Source organism: Taudactylus pleione, unplaced genomic scaffold (genome assembly GCF_031769625.1).
Source record: "Taudactylus pleione unplaced genomic scaffold, aTauple2 ptg000038l, whole genome shotgun sequence".
NCBI lineage: Eukaryota > Metazoa > Chordata > Amphibia > Anura > Myobatrachidae > Taudactylus > Taudactylus pleione.
The window spans coordinates 5,089,998-5,107,086 of NW_028284440.1; the positions used below are offsets into that span (position 1 = coordinate 5,089,998).

A 17,089-nucleotide genomic window follows, 5' to 3' on the forward strand; every position below is an offset into this window, starting at 1 on the left:
AGATCCTATGAGGGGCTTAATCAGAGGGTTTTGCAGGGCTGAATAGTTTATTCATACATTTCACTATAGTCATTATGAGTTGGCTTATTTTATCTTCTATGGACTCTACCCTTGGAAGACATGTTCTCCGCAGAGCCTGTTGTATAAATGTTCAATTTTGCATCATATGTGGCTTAGTATTTGATCAGTGGTTCAAAACTTCAGGGCACTTTCAGGGGTGCCATGCGTTGGTGAAGCAGAACCAAATTAAATTAATGTCAGAGTAAAAAAAATCAATGCTGGTGGCTGCCAATCACGAAATATGTGGACAAACAGAAGCCTAGTCTTACACCACATAACTGACCCTAAGGATGACTGGTAGGCACAAATTTACTTACTTTAATATTTTTTATTGAATCTCAAATCAGAAATTTATGGCCTAGTGGTGACGTGATAAAAAAAAATTCTGATACTCTAGGGCGCCCTTATTTAAGAAAGATTGGGAACCACTGTATTAATCAACATCCATCCTCTGTTTTGATTAGGTACCTCCCATTGTAAGAGCTGCTATGGAGTATTGGAGGATAAAACAGTGGATGCTACTCCCAGATAATTTCTTTTCTTCAAAATTCTCCATGGCAGGCCACGGTTTCCCCATCATTGTATCAGACGTTATGTTGAGACAGCTATTAGTTACTCAAAAGAAAACAGGGAAAAGCTGGCGCTCTATTATGCACCATCTAAGGGGGAAGGGGGGGTTAATTGCCTGTTTATACCCATCCAGAATTGAGCTAATGCACTTTAAAAAGGTCTCTATAATTAACTGGTATTCACATTTTCTTAGAACTTGGCAAAACTGCCAGCTTTCCCAACCTCTCACCCAAAAAGTTTCTGATTGTTTTTGTGCTATTAACTTACTTTTGTTTCATGTGCCTTGACTCAGCTTCTATCATGTTTGGATCTCTTACAGATCTTGTTCCGTCAACTTCTAGATCAGAATTTGCTGGTGATGAGCTTGCTCTTGACTGGTCTGGTTTGAGGAGCATTTGTTTTTCTCGACTGTTCAGGGCAGCAATAACAGTAATAAATAAATAGTAAATTAGACCGCTACTAGCAACTAAATGGGAAACGATTGGGGGTTACCTGGCAATCTCTTCCTTCAAGAGACGGTATTCCATTTTCTTGTCATCTGGTAATGCTTCGGGAGTCCTCATTGGGTCATTTTCTTTTTCAGACTTACTAGGTGCTTTTGGTTTGGATGCCTTGACCAACAGTGGTACAGTGTAAATTCCAAAGCACATGGCCGAGATAGTACAAGAATTCAAATCATTTTCAGTAAGATCATATAGTTACACAAGTGTCAAACTATAAAAGCTACAACTTTCAAGGCAGGTGTTTGAAGAAAAGAGGTTATCTGTGATGATATGGAATTATACAATATATTAGTGAATGAAATATCTAACTATACCTATGAAGTTCAAAGCTTGAAATTGGTAACAAAGAAGGAATTTAAAAAAATAAAATCCTTATTAAACTAATATTTTGAATGGGGAACTAGTTCACCCCCTCCCAATACACATTTTGGCTACCTAAGCGGCTTGCTGATAGTCAGAAATGTTTTTTCCTGTCCTTCTATAATATGTATAGAAACTTAATGACCATAGTACTCCATCTTTGTGTTACATTCACTATGCACAAAATATACAGAAGATGATCTCACTTCTGCTGTTCTTCTGGCCTCTCTGATCATAGATTCCAGTCCTCCAAATACCCCAAGGGCTGGACTAGCTGCCTCTCCATCAGATTCACTGTCATCCGATGCATTCAGGGTTACAACTACTGACTTATGCTTTGGGAGCTGAAGTGACATAAAAACAAAACTTAATCATTAAATATACAGACCAACAAATAGTAAATAATGCACATCAAGCAATTACCAAAAGTATGTAGGAGAAAGGATCACTATATAAAGAGAGTATTGGTGCAAGATGGGAGATGTAACGTGTAATGTTACAGTGGTGCACTGCCAACACTCTGGGCGAAGAGGCTTATCCCATTTGATTATTCAGACATAGTTAAGAATTGTGTTTCGATTGAAGTAGTGATTTACCCGTGTGTTTGGGACTTAGTTGGTGTCACTTTCCAGCTAATTGACTGACTATAACCACTTGTGTGTGCTCTGTACTTAACATACCTTTATCACACGTCTGATAGGTCTCAGAACTCTTACTATCTGAGTGGTGGTCTTGCGATGTGATGAAGAGTTAACACTGGATGTTAGGTTGATCCTTGGTACTGGCATAATATTCGTGATAAGAGGTGGCGATGGAGATTGGCTGTTACTAGTAGGTTCCTATTAAATAAAAAAAAAAGTGTAAAATTGGTGACAAACTAATAAAAGATAAAACTTAAAGAAAAAAATAAATAAATAAATCAGGTAAATATTGCCAATTATGCTTCATTAGGAAAGTAAACACTTCTTATATGTTATATTACAGCTCAGTAATATAACATGGCTGCTCACTATTTAAATTCAGAGCAGCCAGAAGGCAATGATGAGAGGGGGGGGGGAAAAAAAAAAACACATGCTTTCATGGGTGGGTTGGTCCATGTTCCCTAAAACTTTTAACTTAGTACAAAAATCCCTTTTATTCCTTCAGCAGCAGCGATCGCAAATACACACTATAGCGTGTATTTTACCCAGTATTGGATTCGGGGACTCACTATTTTAGAAGGGGTTGGTCCACGGGGATGCGCTCTGCTGTGGCCAATCCCTGGCTCCCGAGTCGGCCGAGATTATTATCCTTTATTTATATGGCGCCAAAAGGGCTCGCAGCGCCTCACAAAGTACATAAACAAATGAGCACACACGAAAACAGCAACTTACAGTACAAAATATAGGCTAAGAACATAGTTTATAAACATTGCCGCAATAGCTATCATAACACCCAGAATAAGCAGTAGGGCGTCAGCCACCAAGTATTTGGTGCCCTTGTGGGGAGTTTGGAGTAGCTGATCGTATGAGTGAGGAAAGGAGAAGCACATAAGGAAAGAGGGTACTGCTCAGAGCTTACATTCTAAAGGGGAGGGGCATACAGACAGGAGTGACACAGATAGGGTAGACAGTGAGGAAGAAGCATGTAAGCAGCAGGTTAGAATGAGAGCTGAAAGGCTTTGAAGCAGTGGGTCTTGAGAGCTCGTTTGAAGATTTGTAGAGAGGTGGAGAATCTGAAAGGGAGAGGGAGAGTTCCAGAGGAAGGGAGCAGCACAGGTGAGATCTTGGAGGAAGGAGTGGATGGAAGTAATCAGTAGGCAAGAGAGGTGGCATGCATTTGTAGGAAAGGGAGGGAGTTTAGTGTGATGCAGATGAAAGTGTAGTGAGATGATAGGGAGAGGAGGGTGGGTGCAGAGCTTAGCGATGGGGTAATAGGACCATTGTGGGGGAGAAAAGAATGAAAGGAGGAACAGGAGAGGGATGGGGAGGGAAGCAGAGGGGAGGAATACAGAGGAAAGGAGACAAGGGGAGAAAGAAGTGGAGGAGACTAGGGGGAAGGATAGAGGTGGGAACAGGGAGCAGAATAAAGGATTAGGTAGGCACTGAGTAAAGGGAGAATTTGAAGAAAACATGGTTGTGGTGTGGATGAGGTAAGAAGGGGGAAGAAAACTGGAAGTAGGAATAGTGTCTCTATGAGAACAGCAGTGTTAAAGATTTTGTATAAATGCTGGTGAAAGAACACTGTTTGTGAATATGTATGCTCGATTCCGGAGATGCTGTTCGCTGTGGCCTTGTATACCGCTTCAAAAGCTGTCAGAAATGTAATCCGCTGTCACCCTGCCTGCTGATTTGAGACCAACTCACAGGGAGGAGCAGAATGCAGGGGCAGGTTAGGCCAGGGTGACAGATTTCCCACAAGGCCAGACCCATTTTTAGCACCATGGGTCAGCCACTGTTATCTGCATGGGCTGCACGGCTCTGTCTGTCTATTGCTAGAGGCAATGTCCGACAAATAAATCCAGAAGTACAGTGCCTCTCTGTATCTCCTCCCCATCTCAGTCACCAGTGTCAGCTTCAGTTATTGAATAGCCAGCCAGGTGTCTGCTGCAAATGAACAAGGAGAGTACATCGGCGCGCCTGGCCCCAGCAGTCCCCGGCTTTCTACCTCTAATCCCCATTTCCCCTCCACCTCTAATACCCAGTACCCAGCTACCTCCTTCTCCTATCCCCACTTGCTCCTCCCGTCTGTGGCTCCTCTCCACCTCTAATATTTGCCAGCACCCATCCCCTTCTCCTGTCCCCAGTCACACTCCACCACCTCCTTTATGTGACTCCCATCCACATCTAATACCCGGCACCCAGCCCCTTCTCCTATCTTTGCCTATTTCTCCTGTGCCCAGCTCCCTTCCACCTATGATCTGACTCCTTGGGCGGTATTCAATTGTTGTGCTCCTGTACGCGCCCGACAGGAGCTATTCCATTGTTTCTCCTGTCGGGCGCGATCAGCTGGCGGCGCACCCTTTCAGCTCGCAGCCGGAGGGGGAGCTGAAATGGGTGAAAAGTGACATGTTTGGGCACCCAAACATCACTCTTCGTGATCATGCCCAGCACTTTGGTCGGTGGTAGCTCTTTCACGCAGCTAAACTAAACCACTTTGGGCGCGCTCAGCACAAAAAAACAACAATTGAATAGTGCCTGGGGAGATCGGGCACGCTATAACAATTGAATACCGTCCCTTGAATCCTCCTGTCCCCGGCTCCCCACCACCTACTCCTGTCCCTGGCTCCCCACCACCCACACATCATTTAGTAGAGGAGTTCTAAGGACCTGCTGCATGAGCGCTGCCACACCCATCCAGGTCCCACAGAATAAAAGAAAGGATAGAAGAATGCACAGCTAGAAGCAGAGAATTCCTTCCATTTTTTTCCTACCTTTGAACAAAAATTATTTTGTTATATGTTCCAGTTTCTGCATAATTTTATGTATGACTGCTATGCAAGAACAGTCTTTTACAGAAATCTCCTACTGAAGGCGAACTATCAAAGCAGACTGCAGTCCCCATTATTGTCAATGGGGTCTGCAGTCTGGCCTTTATATACAAAACCGATCTCAGAAGGGCATTCCAGGGGTATGTAGGGATGTGTGGTGAAATGTGGGAAGGGTCTAAAGGCCACGTGTGGAGCTCTAAAGCAAATTATGATGGGACCCAGAAATGGTCAGGTAGAACCCCATTTTTTTTTTATACATTATATATTTTGTCGCTCAGCACAATCACTAAGCAGTAGAAGATCAGACTCTGGGATATGCAGAATCTACCCTCAATAGAAGCAGAGTTATCCAAAGAATGGTGCGCTGGTAGGACTTAACTATAGACCACATTAAAATTTTATGACAAGTCAAATGGCAGCACTGCAAACCTATTACACCCTTACATTACCGGCCCATGTAGAAATCAACAGCACTGATCGCTTCTGCTCTCAAACCCAGGGGAAATGGTTAATCCCTGCATAGAACGGTCCTTCTAGTTTTCTTTAGTCCCCACTCACACAATATGGGATGGCATTGAAGCAGACGGTTTAAAGTTGGGAGATACACTCAGCAGAGGGCAAACCACTAATCCAGGAACATGAACTATTTGAGCCTGCTAACAAACAAGTCATGCTACTCTACAAATTCAGATCATAAGCCGCAGATGTGAGTCACATGCTCATCATTTTGCCTTCACCAGCATTTCTTCAAGATACAGATCATTACCCCCTAGCGCCTCAATATTTGCCAAGATATTGAACAAGGCCAATAGGACTAATAACAGCCCAAACAGTAGGTCGCAAAACTGGAAGCAAGCTCACTGAAAGTGAGAAAATGTAAAGTATTTCTTTAATATCCTGTGATTACAAACACCCAATTGCCCTATGGCCTCTATCCCGATTGAAACAACTTAATCTTGAATCTTTCAGGAGGAAAGAACTTGTTGAGGCCTTTTAGATCTAAAAAACACAGAACAGACAGAACAATCCCACTTGAACAAAATGGAGATAAGAGTAAAAACACCTTTATGAAAAAACGGTTGCGAACTGCGCTCTCCCCTTCGTGGGTCTGCAATGATTGTAGGACTACAGACTAAAGTAACTAGTCGATAAATATTCCCTGTGTTTTTCATTAGTCAATGTGAGACCCAGTTTGCTAATAATCTCTTTAATGGAGTGTTTGTATAACAGCAATTGATGCAATGTTTCTGTGGGTAATTCTCATTGCATACCGTGTATTATAATGCATGCAAGTCTATACAATGTGTATAAAAATCAATGTTAGAGGATTGTGACATCGGCATATGCAGAACTACCACATCATTTGTCCCATAGAGACTCTAAGAGCCACTTCTGCCAACCATCGAAGAACAGTTTGGTGACGAACAATGCCTTTTCCAGCATGATAGTTATCACTTTTGCCTTATGGCAAGGTGCTCCAAGTGGCTTGGGTAACAAAACATCAACATTTTGGGACCATGGCCAGGAAACTCCCCAGACCTTAATCCCATTGAGAACTTGTGGTCAATCCTCAAGAGGCGGGTACACAAACAAAAACCCAAATTCTGACAAACTAAGCACTGATTAGGCAAAAATGGGCAGCCATCAGTCCCAGAAGTTGATTGACAGCATGCCAGGGTGAATTGCAGGTCTTGAAAAAGAAGGGTCAACACTGCAAATATTGACTCTTTGCATAAACTTAATGTAATTGTCAATAAAAGCCTTTGACACTTATGAAATGCTTGTAATATTACTTCAGTATACCATAGTAACATCTGACAAAAGGTCTAAAAACACTGAAGCAGCAAACTTTGTGAAAACCAATACTTGTGTCATTCTCAAAACTTTTGGCCACGGCTGTAGTAGTGGTAGTTATACCTGACGGTACAGAAAAATAAAGGCAGTAACACAGCAGAGCTAGCAAGTCACATACAATGCATATAAAATGGCCCCTGAAACAACTACTCAAAGCACAAGGCTTGGTAGGATTTTGAGCACTGTATAACCTGGCCTCTGGGAGAGGTATACAGGGAGACCAGGCCCAAACCTCCTGAGACCAGCATCTTCAGCACAACAATGATGGTGGTCGCTGTTCGCCTCAAAACAGAAGAGGGTAGGAGGAGCAACACAGATGCGGGAAATCTCAGCTGAATCAGCGTATGGGCAGGGGCTGCCGGGGAAAGCCTCTCTCCCCTATGCTGTAACAACACCTGGGTGCGTTAGCCTTATACATGGCCGCTGCCACCGTTCCAGACGCCAGACTGCCTTGCCCCGCTGGTCTAGTGGAGACACAGCGGTCGCCCCGCTACAGCAGCCTCCGGCAGGTCTCCAACCGCCGTAAGCACGGACTGCCACGTGGTTCCCCGCGAGCAGGGAACTACCTTACCTTACCTGCGTCCCCGTGCTTACGGCTGCAGTCCCGGGTCCCAGCATCGCCGCTAGCCAAGCTCAGTTGGTGCCCACCGAATTCACCAGTCCGATTACTGGTGTTGCGGCGCCAGCAGGTGTAGTTGGAGTAGCAGCAAAGGTTGTCCTTTAGGACGCCCAGCACTGCTTGCTCTAATCGTAAAAAAGAACAAATCATAAAATAAAAAGCTTGGGACTGCCTGAGCAGTCCCAGTTATAAAAGGTGCGTCAGAATCCTGCCACACCAAACTCAAAAACTGAGTGCCTTTGGCTGGGGGCGAGGTATATGTGGAGGAGGACCTGAGGCATCCTGGGAGCTGAGAGCTTAACTGTTTGATGCCTAGATCACTCCAACCACACAGTTTCCCCCATGGTATCCCTGTAGGATACTAAAACACAAATCACACACAGGCAGTTGAAATATAAAAAGGTTTGCAATGGGAATAACCAAAATATTTACCTCTTCTACTTTCGGTTTAGAATATCTAGACACATAAGGCCTGATTCAGGGATGAACGCACATCTCTGATGTTGAAGGGTCTGCGCCTACGTAGGACCCGTTCTGCACATGTGGAGAATTTGTGCGATTTCACTCTCAGACCCACCAAGCAGCAGCATGATTGACATGCTGCTGCGTTTGGGAAGCAGAGCGGGGGCGTGCCTGAGTGCCTTTCCTGGAAACGGAAGCTTGTCACCTCAGTTTTGAGGCAAGAGTCTGCATCGGTGGATGCAGATTCCAGGCATCTTGCGTGACCAAGCACCAGCCAGGCTGCAGGAAGCTTCTGCTCCCGCAGCATGACCTAAAGAGCAATGACTATCCATCGCAATCGTCAGGATTATGAACCCAGCCTGCGACGTCTGTCACAGTGCTCATATCGCAAAAACAGCAGGGTGGTGTCCGACAGCTCCTTCTGCATTTGTATGTGAGATGGACGGATTTGCACAGTCGCTTGTTTGCAGCTGTGTAAATCCGTCCATCTCTGAATCAGGACCATAATTGCTAAACCAACTATTTATCGTCACTATAAGGATGCTTTATATGAAAATGCGTTACACATGCAGCCCTTCATCTACTGAACACTACCTCTGGTTTGTGAGTCCTTTTGTTAGCCAAAGACTTCAAAAGTTCTTCACGTAGCAACATTTCTTCTTCCTCCTCTTCATCTGCAAAAGGAGGTTTAGGAGGTTGCTCTGGCTCTTCGGGTGGAAGAGGAGGAAGCGGGAGAGGCACTTCAGGAGAATTTCTGGAAATCACTGAATCATTTATATGGCCCTCGCAACGAAGAGGCTGGAAACACAATAAAACATCAGTTTGCATAACAGAATGAACTTAATATAGTAGAACTTTCCCATATTTTTTATTTGTTTTAAGCCCTCATTTTACGATCATTCCCCAGTGTGTGCCACTAGAGAGCACAAGTGAAGTTTTACTCAGTCATTTACAACAAATCCACATTTGGTCACTTACAAACCTTTATCAAACCCACCTTTTCAAAAGTTAATATCAGTGAAGCCTTTAAAATTCACTGATCTGCACTAATTATATATATATATATATATATATTATATATATATATATATATATATATATATATATATATATATATATATATATATATATATATACATATATACATACATATTCTACACACACACACACGATCCTGTACAGCTGTATAGTTTATTCTGGCGTTACAGACAAAGTATTTTAAAAAACTACCGCAAACTTGCTTTCACCCAAACCTCCCACATTCTCCTGTTCCTGAACATACAGGACACCCTGCTGAACAGATGGTTTGCCACCTTAATATAGTATATAGTAACAGAATAGGCACAGACTCAGCAAAACAGAGTTAATAAAACTTCAGATTAGCTCAAATATTTACCCATACTTCCGAATGAAATTCATCAGCTACACAAAAACCTGATGGGACATTTCCTACTGTTGTGCCAGTGGGATAAGGCAATCTTGTGGGCGATGCCCCTAAACATTAAAAAATAATACATTGAAACTTAAATATAATGTAACGGTACAAAAGAGTCATTTATCTAATTTAAACAATAGAAAGTTAATAGAAAACACAAGTTCTCTGATGCACTGAATGTCAAATTTTGAGTAATGATTAAAAAGGTCTCTCCTCCATACACTTTCTGCTCATGTCAATTTTCCAATTATCTCATTGGCTACTAGACCTGCAACATCCAAGACAATGTAGTAATATTAGGTACTCTAACTATAATTAGATGAATCATAAAAACAGGATTTTGGTACTTAACAGTAAATGCATTTTTCAGATTCCACAGGGGACACTGGAGCTCAAGACACTGGGGTATAGGCGGTGGTTAAGTAGAGCCTGGCACTTTAAATAATCTAAAAGTGTGACTGGCTCCTTCCACTCTATGCCCCATCAGCTGCAGTTAAGGGAACTGAGCCAGAGAGGAGACTGAGAACAGACAGAAGAAATAAGGAGAAGGAGAACTCCCCAGAATGGGAAAACACACACCGGATGAACACCACACTGCAGGCCACGCAATCAAGCACACAAACAAATAAGACATAACTGCAACAGAACTGAAGCAGAACTAGTCTAACGGAAAAACCTTGAAGCAGGTAAGCAGCGCTGAACGGGTGTCCAGTCTCCCCTGTGGAAATAGGAGAAATGGATTTACCGGTAATTGTCCACTAGGGGACACTGGAGCTCATGAAACTGGGGACGTCCTAAAGCCTCCCTCACGGATGGGACAGTGCTGATAATCTTGTAGCACCCTACGGCCAAAACTGGAATCAGAAGCCGCAAAGGAATCGAACTGGTAAAACCGAACCAAAAAAAGTGTGCAGAGAAGTCCATGTAGTGGCACGGCATAGCTGAGATGCAGATTCACCTCTGCGCGCAAACTAAGTACCACCCACAGAGCGTAGAATGCGCTGAAATGGATACATTGGCCAGGTAAGCCTGCCGAATAGCCAGAAGGATTAATTTGGCTAAGCTCTATTTAGACGCAGGCCACCCCCACCCCAACGGGCAGCATCATATAGTACAAAAAGAGCATCAGACATGCATAAACCTGCTGTACGGGCCACATTAATACGGAGGGCCCTCACAGCTAAGGAAAGCAAAGCCCCAGACGAATCCAACAGAGCAGGGACAACGATCGGCTGATTGATATGGAAGGGTTAGACCACCTTCGGCAAAAAGGTTGTGTACGAAGTTCAGCACGGTCCTCATGAAAAAGAAGATGGGGATAGTGACAGGATAAAGCCTCCAGCTCTGAAACACGCCTAGTCGAAGCCAGAGACAGCAAAATTATGAGATATGGTAAGAACTTACCCTTGTTATCTCTATTTCTACGAAGTCCATAGGGTTCCACAGGATACCTTGAGGTATAGGCAATAGTTGCAGTCATCGGGCACCTCAGAGTTAAAGTTTTCAGCCTCCCAGGATGCACTGGGTCTCCCTCCTATACCCCGCCCCAAGGCAAATCAGTTACATACCAAGCCATAGGCCGGAGGAGAAGAAAGAAGAAAGTTCTGGAACACACAAGAATCACATTCTCACCAGAAGGAGACAGAAAAACCGGTTACCAGAGCAAAGCCCATCTGCAGTACAGGTGCGACAGGGCTGGAGTCCTGTGGAACCCTATGGACTTCGTAGAAATAGAAATAACAAGGGTAAGTTCTTACCATATCTCATTTTCTAGTTCAGGGTCCATAGGGTATCCACAGGATACCTTGGGGATGTCCCAAAGCAGTATAGTATCCTTTAAGGGTGGGGACGCTCCTGTGCTGAAAGGAGAATCCGCTGCCTGAAGGAAGCATCCTGAGGCGCGAAGGTGTCAAATGCATAATACCTCACGAAAGTATGGACAGAAGACCACGTGGCAGCCTTGCAAAGCTGAACAGCAGAGGCACCACATCGAGCTGCCCACGAAGGACCCACAGACCTAGTGGAATGAGCCCTAACAGAGGATGGCCTTCATGGACATAAGCCTCAGAAATTGCCATGCATATCCATCCTGCCAAAGTTTGCTTAGAGGCAGGCCAACCCTTCTTCCTAAAGCCACAGAGAACAAAACAAGGAGTCAGACTTCCTAAATGAATTAGTACGGTCAACAAATCCTTAGAGCCCGTACCACATCCAAGGTGGCCTCACCAACCAAGAGGTCTGGAGAATAAAAAGGCCAGCACTATGATTTCTTAGTTAATGTGGAAACTAGATACCACCTTAGGGAGGAAACTCTCTATAAAAAATTAGAAAGGGAGGCCAACATGAGAGCTACCAATTCAGAGACCCTTCTGGCCGAAGCAATGGCCAGAAGAAATACAGTCTTAGCTGAGCCCAGTGGTTCAAATGGTGGTCCTTTGAGAGCCCTCAGAACCACAGCCAGATCCCAAGGAGCCACTGGTGGAACAAAGGGAGGCCGAATACGAAGTACACCTTGCTGCAGAAAGGTGCGGACATCAGGAAGAGTAGCAATCCTGCGCTGACACCACACTCAAACCTGCACCTTCAGAGAAGCAAGGCGAAGACCCTGATCTAAGCCCACCTGTAGGAAAGCCAACACCTTGGATATCCTGAACACCTGAGGATCATAGCCTCTAGGGCAACACCATTCAAAGAAAGTATGCCATACTCGGTGGTAAATTCTTGCAGACACAGGCTTCCGAGCTCTGAGCATAGTGTTAACAACAGAGCTGGAAAAACCCCTGGACCTTAAGAGGACTGTCTCAACAGCCACGCAGTCAAAGACAGACCACTCAGGTCTGGGTAATGACAAGGACCATATGACAACAGGTCCGGGCATAGAGGCAACTGCATTGGAGTGTCTACGGAGAGACTCAGAAGAACTGAGTACCAGTGACGTCTGGGCCATGCCGGAGCTATCAACAGGAGTGTACCGCCTTCTTGCTTGAATTTTCGAATCACTCGAGGAAGGACGGAGGGAAGAGGTAAGCAAACCGGAAGGTCCACCGGACCGACAGAGCATCCACCAGAAGTGTCTCCGTGTCTCTTCTTCTTGACCCGTACACAGGCAGCTTGTTGTTGTGTCGGGAGGCCATAAGGTCTATCTCTGGAAGGTCCAACTTGTCCACCAGGAGTTGAAACACCTCCTGGTGAAGAGACCATTCTCCTGGATGCAAGTCTTGAAGACTGAGAAAGTCTGCTTCCCAGTTGAGGACTCCCGGGACGAACACCGCCGAGATGGCAAGGAGATTGCCCTCCACCCAAGTCAGGATGCAGGACACCTGTCAGTGCCGCCCGACTTCGGGTTCCTTCTTGGTGGTTTATGTAAGCCACCGTGGTGGCGTTGTCAGATTGTACCTGCACGGGTTTTCCGCGGAGAACATGTCTTGCTTGCTGGAGAGCTTTGATTACCGCGCGAAGCTCCAAGATGTTTATTGGAAGTGCAGATTCTGCCGGGGTCCACCTGCCCTGGAACAAGTGTGGACCAGTAACTGCTCCTCAGCCTCGTAGACTGTCGTCAGTCATCAGAAGGACCCAGTTTGCCACCCAAAAGGGACGTCCCCTGCTCAGGTGAGACGTCTACAACCACCAGGCCAGAGACAGACGTGCCTCCGGAGAAAGCACCATGGTCTGTCTCTTTATCCGATGGGGCAACCCATTCCATCTGGAGAGGATCAACTGCTGCAGAGGTCTGGGAGTGAAACTGGGCATATTTCACCATGTCGAACAGTGACATCATGGAGCCCAGTAACCTCATCGCTAAGTGAATAGACACTCGGCGGCTCTGAAGGCAACTGCGTACCCTTGCCTGTAATGCAGAGATCTTTTCCTCTGTCACAAAGATCCTTTGTTGTTGAGAGTCCAACAGGGCCCTGAGATGGAGCATCCTCTGCGAGGGACCCAGAGTGGATTTCTTCCAGTTTATTAACTAGCCGTGATTCTACAACACAGAGATTGTCAGTTGCAGATGGAGCTGGAGGACCTCTGGAGACCCTGCTAACAGGTCGTCCAGATAAGGCAACAAGCAGACCCCATGCATCCACAGGTGGGCTGCCATTACCGCCATGACTTTGGCAAAGACTCGAGGCGCTTCTAAGTGACAGCCACAGCAGCACTGTCACTCTGTCCAGCGTAAATACCCACTGCTCCCGCTAATCAGGAGTGGTGGTCATACTTACAATACTGCTGCGGCTAGGATGCTGGGCTGGGAGGGGCAGACTAGGAAAGCCCAGACAAGCCTCCTTCAGCTGTGGCGAGTCCTCACTGAGTCCGATGACTCGCAGTGTAGGGCCAGCCACCCCTCAGGGTCACCGGACACAGGTTGCAGTAGCCGTGGTGGTGCTCCTTCCCAGCAGTTCCCTCGTAGGAGACAGACTGCCACAATAAGCAGTCTGCCTGTCCTCATGAAGTAAAAATAAAATAAAAAAGGAAGGCTGGAGACAGCCTAATGTGCACCGGCTCTCTCTCTGCTACATTTCTAAAATCGTGACTGATGGGGAATAGAGGGGGAGGAGCCAGTCACACTTTTAGAATAAAGTGCCAGGCTCAACTCAACCATTGGTCTATACCCAGTGTCTTGAACTGCAGTGTCCTTAGTGAATGAAGGAGAAAATACACAAATCAATATAGTTTTTAGATTTAAGAAAATATTTTAAAAGTACAGCAAAATCTAATCCCTTAAAGCAAACGAGAGGAAGCAGTGCACTAAAACAGTGATTCTCAAACTCGGTCCTCAGGACCCCAAACAGTGCATGTTTCCAGGTCTCCTCACAGAATCAGAAGTGAAATAATTAGCTCCACCTGTTATGATTCTGTGAGGAGACCTAGAAAACATGCACTGTTTGGGGTCCTGAATACAGAGTTTGAGAACCTGTGCCCTAAAACATCCTTCTTAATATAATCTTCGTTCCATAAGGCAATAGTTTAATTTAACAGGATGGATACAGCAAGTAGCAGGCAAAGACTTTTTCTAATCATAAAAAAAAAAAAAGTTTCTCGTCAATCTTAATGTATCTTGGGTAATGGAATGAAGTTGAAATCCCCGGATTCAAACCATCAATCCAAGAATACTGGATAGGACAGTGATAGTCTGTGTGAGTGAGTGGCTTTGTTATGACCTAGGTCAACATATTGTGCTTCTTTAGCCAATGCATCCTGTCTACCAGAAGGAATGACAGACCCAAGAGAAAAAAAAAACCCCTATGGAAGCATAGCCACTGCAGGTAATTGATGTGCCCTGGAGGGTTACACACTGCATGATATGATGTATCTAAAAGATATATTGTGCAGATCTGCATGTGTACAAACGTCTGATCTGTTATGCTGGCCATAGGAACCAGCTACAATGACATTACAACTGGACAGGCAAATTTAATTGCCCGCCCAGTTGTGATGTCTAGCCAGACATATCAAGCGGCTGATTGTTAAGATGTATGCTTACCAAATCGGTCGCTCAGACAGCCACTATATCAGTCAGGTCTATACCTCAAATTAGACGCTACTATTCATGCCTGGAAAGGCTGCTACCAGCTTACCACAAGAAATAAAGAGGAAGTAGCTTATCAAGTGATAGAATTGGAGGATTCAAAGTCACTTAACCTTCTCAGTGAAGTGCATGGTCTATAAAACCTGGATCAGAGGAACAGCAACCCCTTCAATGGTAGCGGCAATATCAAGCAACATGGCAAAGTCTGCTGCTTTAACAAACACCAAAAGCCAAATACCCAGGATGAGGAGGAAAATCAAGGACACACTAGGCCATGTCACCTTCTCTTATGAACAGATAATCATGAGAATCATAAGACTAATGGCACATATCCCACTACACGATTAAAATGAGCGATTGAAAGATAACAACAGTGCACTAAAATGTCGGAAACTACCAGCGATGTGCGCTCCCGCTAGTCATTTCAACATCTATCATCACCTGAACATGCAGGCCAACTATATCGTTCAGTCCTTCATTGTCGGTAAGTGGATATGCACCTTAAGAGTCAAGGGCACAGGGTGGAATTCAGTCACTCCTCACAGTCAGCAGTGAGGAAGGACTGCATAACATAAGTTAAACCTCATAGTTGAGGCAGCTGTGAGGGACTACAGAAGGAACAGGCAGACCTTAATCCATCTCCTCGCATTAGCAGAGTCAAACCAATGAATCTCCATTAAAGAGGTTATCGAGAAGTAGAGTTCCAAGAGGGGAGGTTGCTGATTCCCCATTGTTTTGCATCTTCTGTAATGCTGTGAGAGTCTTGTTCAGAAATAAAAATTTACCTGGAGAATTTGTTTCACTGTCCGTGTCCATCGCCACCTCTTCATAGTTATCATACTGGTAGATAGTTCCAGAACTTTCCAAACTATGCTTATCAGATCGTTTTTGATCTGCGTCAAAAGACTGGAAAACAAAAAAAGTTGTTTGTCCAAATAAATGAATAAAATGTAAATTAGAAACAAAAAACATGGAAACAATACAAAACCTTTTTCCATTAATTTTATTAAGTTAAAAGTAGTGCTGGGATAGTTTTTTCCCGTTAAAATAGACAATTGTGGTTAATTTACTGCTCGATATAGAAAAAATCCTTTTAAAGGAACTAAAGGATTGTGAAACTACTTGATTTTATCAGAAAACCATGATTCATGGTAACTAGTGTACACTTTCACTTTAAAAGGCTAGCATTTAAAAGAAGTTAATGCAAAGATTAAATGATTAAGGTTATTTAAAGGTTTATGATTTAAGAAAAAATACTTAAGCAGTGGTCATCCAATATGTTTTTCCTGCCAGAGTCAAGCTAGTGCTCTGCTCTTTTGAAAATCCCAATTAAAAAGGATAATTCCATTGTAATTGATTTAATATTTGGAGTGTTATAATTCAGTATACCACTATATCTTTATTTTAATATAGGCACTATGGATGACTTGAGAGCCCTGAAATTGTGTTACATTTAAATATCACTATATTGACAAATGATGTCATATGAAACCTAATTGTGGCCTTGTATTCAGTATGAAATAGCTTTTTCATGGTGTTAAAAACAGAATTTAGTTTATGGTGAAGGAGAACTCCTAAATTTAAAAAATACTGTATTAATCAGGAGAAGAAAAGAAAGTAGTATACTTCTGACAGTGCACTTAGGAAGAGCTTTTTAAAATATAAATCTTTATTGATCTATGTTAAAAATGATTTGTTACACAGACAAGTGCAAAATATTAAAAAAGCAGGGGAGTGTAAAGAAATGTGACGACCAACATGGAGTAAATGTGATTTAAAAAGACCACAAGTTGTTTATATAATCAGTTCAATAATCTGTCATAATTATTTGCAATCCTTTATCTTTTTAGTTAGATGTGACTTACAGAAGACTATGAGTACTCAGTAATAGCTGATGTACTTTAGGGAAAATTACAATACTTTGGGGTCAATCCAATTAGGTACAAATAGCCATTTTCTCTTTGAATTCGCATAGCGAATTCATTTTGTAATCCAATTAGCAACTCACACTGAATCAGTCAGACTGAATTCTCATTTTTATTCGCACCTACCCGAGGGTGACAGATGAAAATCTTTAAATTCTATTTCCAAGATTAAAATGTTGGGACACTGTGCTGAACCCCTTGGACCCCCCCACCCCCACCCCCAAATGACTAATTAGGCAATCTGAAGTTTCCAATTAGCTTAGTTTAATATGTAAATTTTGGGGGATAAAATATAAATAATTACCTCA

At 43.7% G+C, this 17,089-nt stretch overlaps 1 protein-coding gene across 1 annotated transcript in view; it reads right to left on the reverse strand.

The window, feature by feature from the left end:
• ZFC3H1 (zinc finger C3H1-type containing) overlaps positions 1 to 17,089 on the reverse strand; it is a 134,451-nt gene that overhangs the window by 77,297 nt on the left and 40,065 nt on the right. The window contains exons 6-12 of the mRNA XM_088452529.1: positions 15,642 to 15,762; positions 9,294 to 9,391; positions 8,492 to 8,695; positions 2,174 to 2,332; positions 1,700 to 1,837; positions 1,123 to 1,241; positions 898 to 1,038 (exon numbers count right to left, since the gene is read on the reverse strand). Of these exons, the coding sequence (XP_088308655.1) occupies positions 898 to 1,038; positions 1,123 to 1,241; positions 1,700 to 1,837; positions 2,174 to 2,332; positions 8,492 to 8,695; positions 9,294 to 9,391; positions 15,642 to 15,762 (980 nt within the window). The remainder of the gene's footprint in view (positions 1 to 897; positions 1,039 to 1,122; positions 1,242 to 1,699; positions 1,838 to 2,173; positions 2,333 to 8,491; positions 8,696 to 9,293; positions 9,392 to 15,641; positions 15,763 to 17,089) is intronic.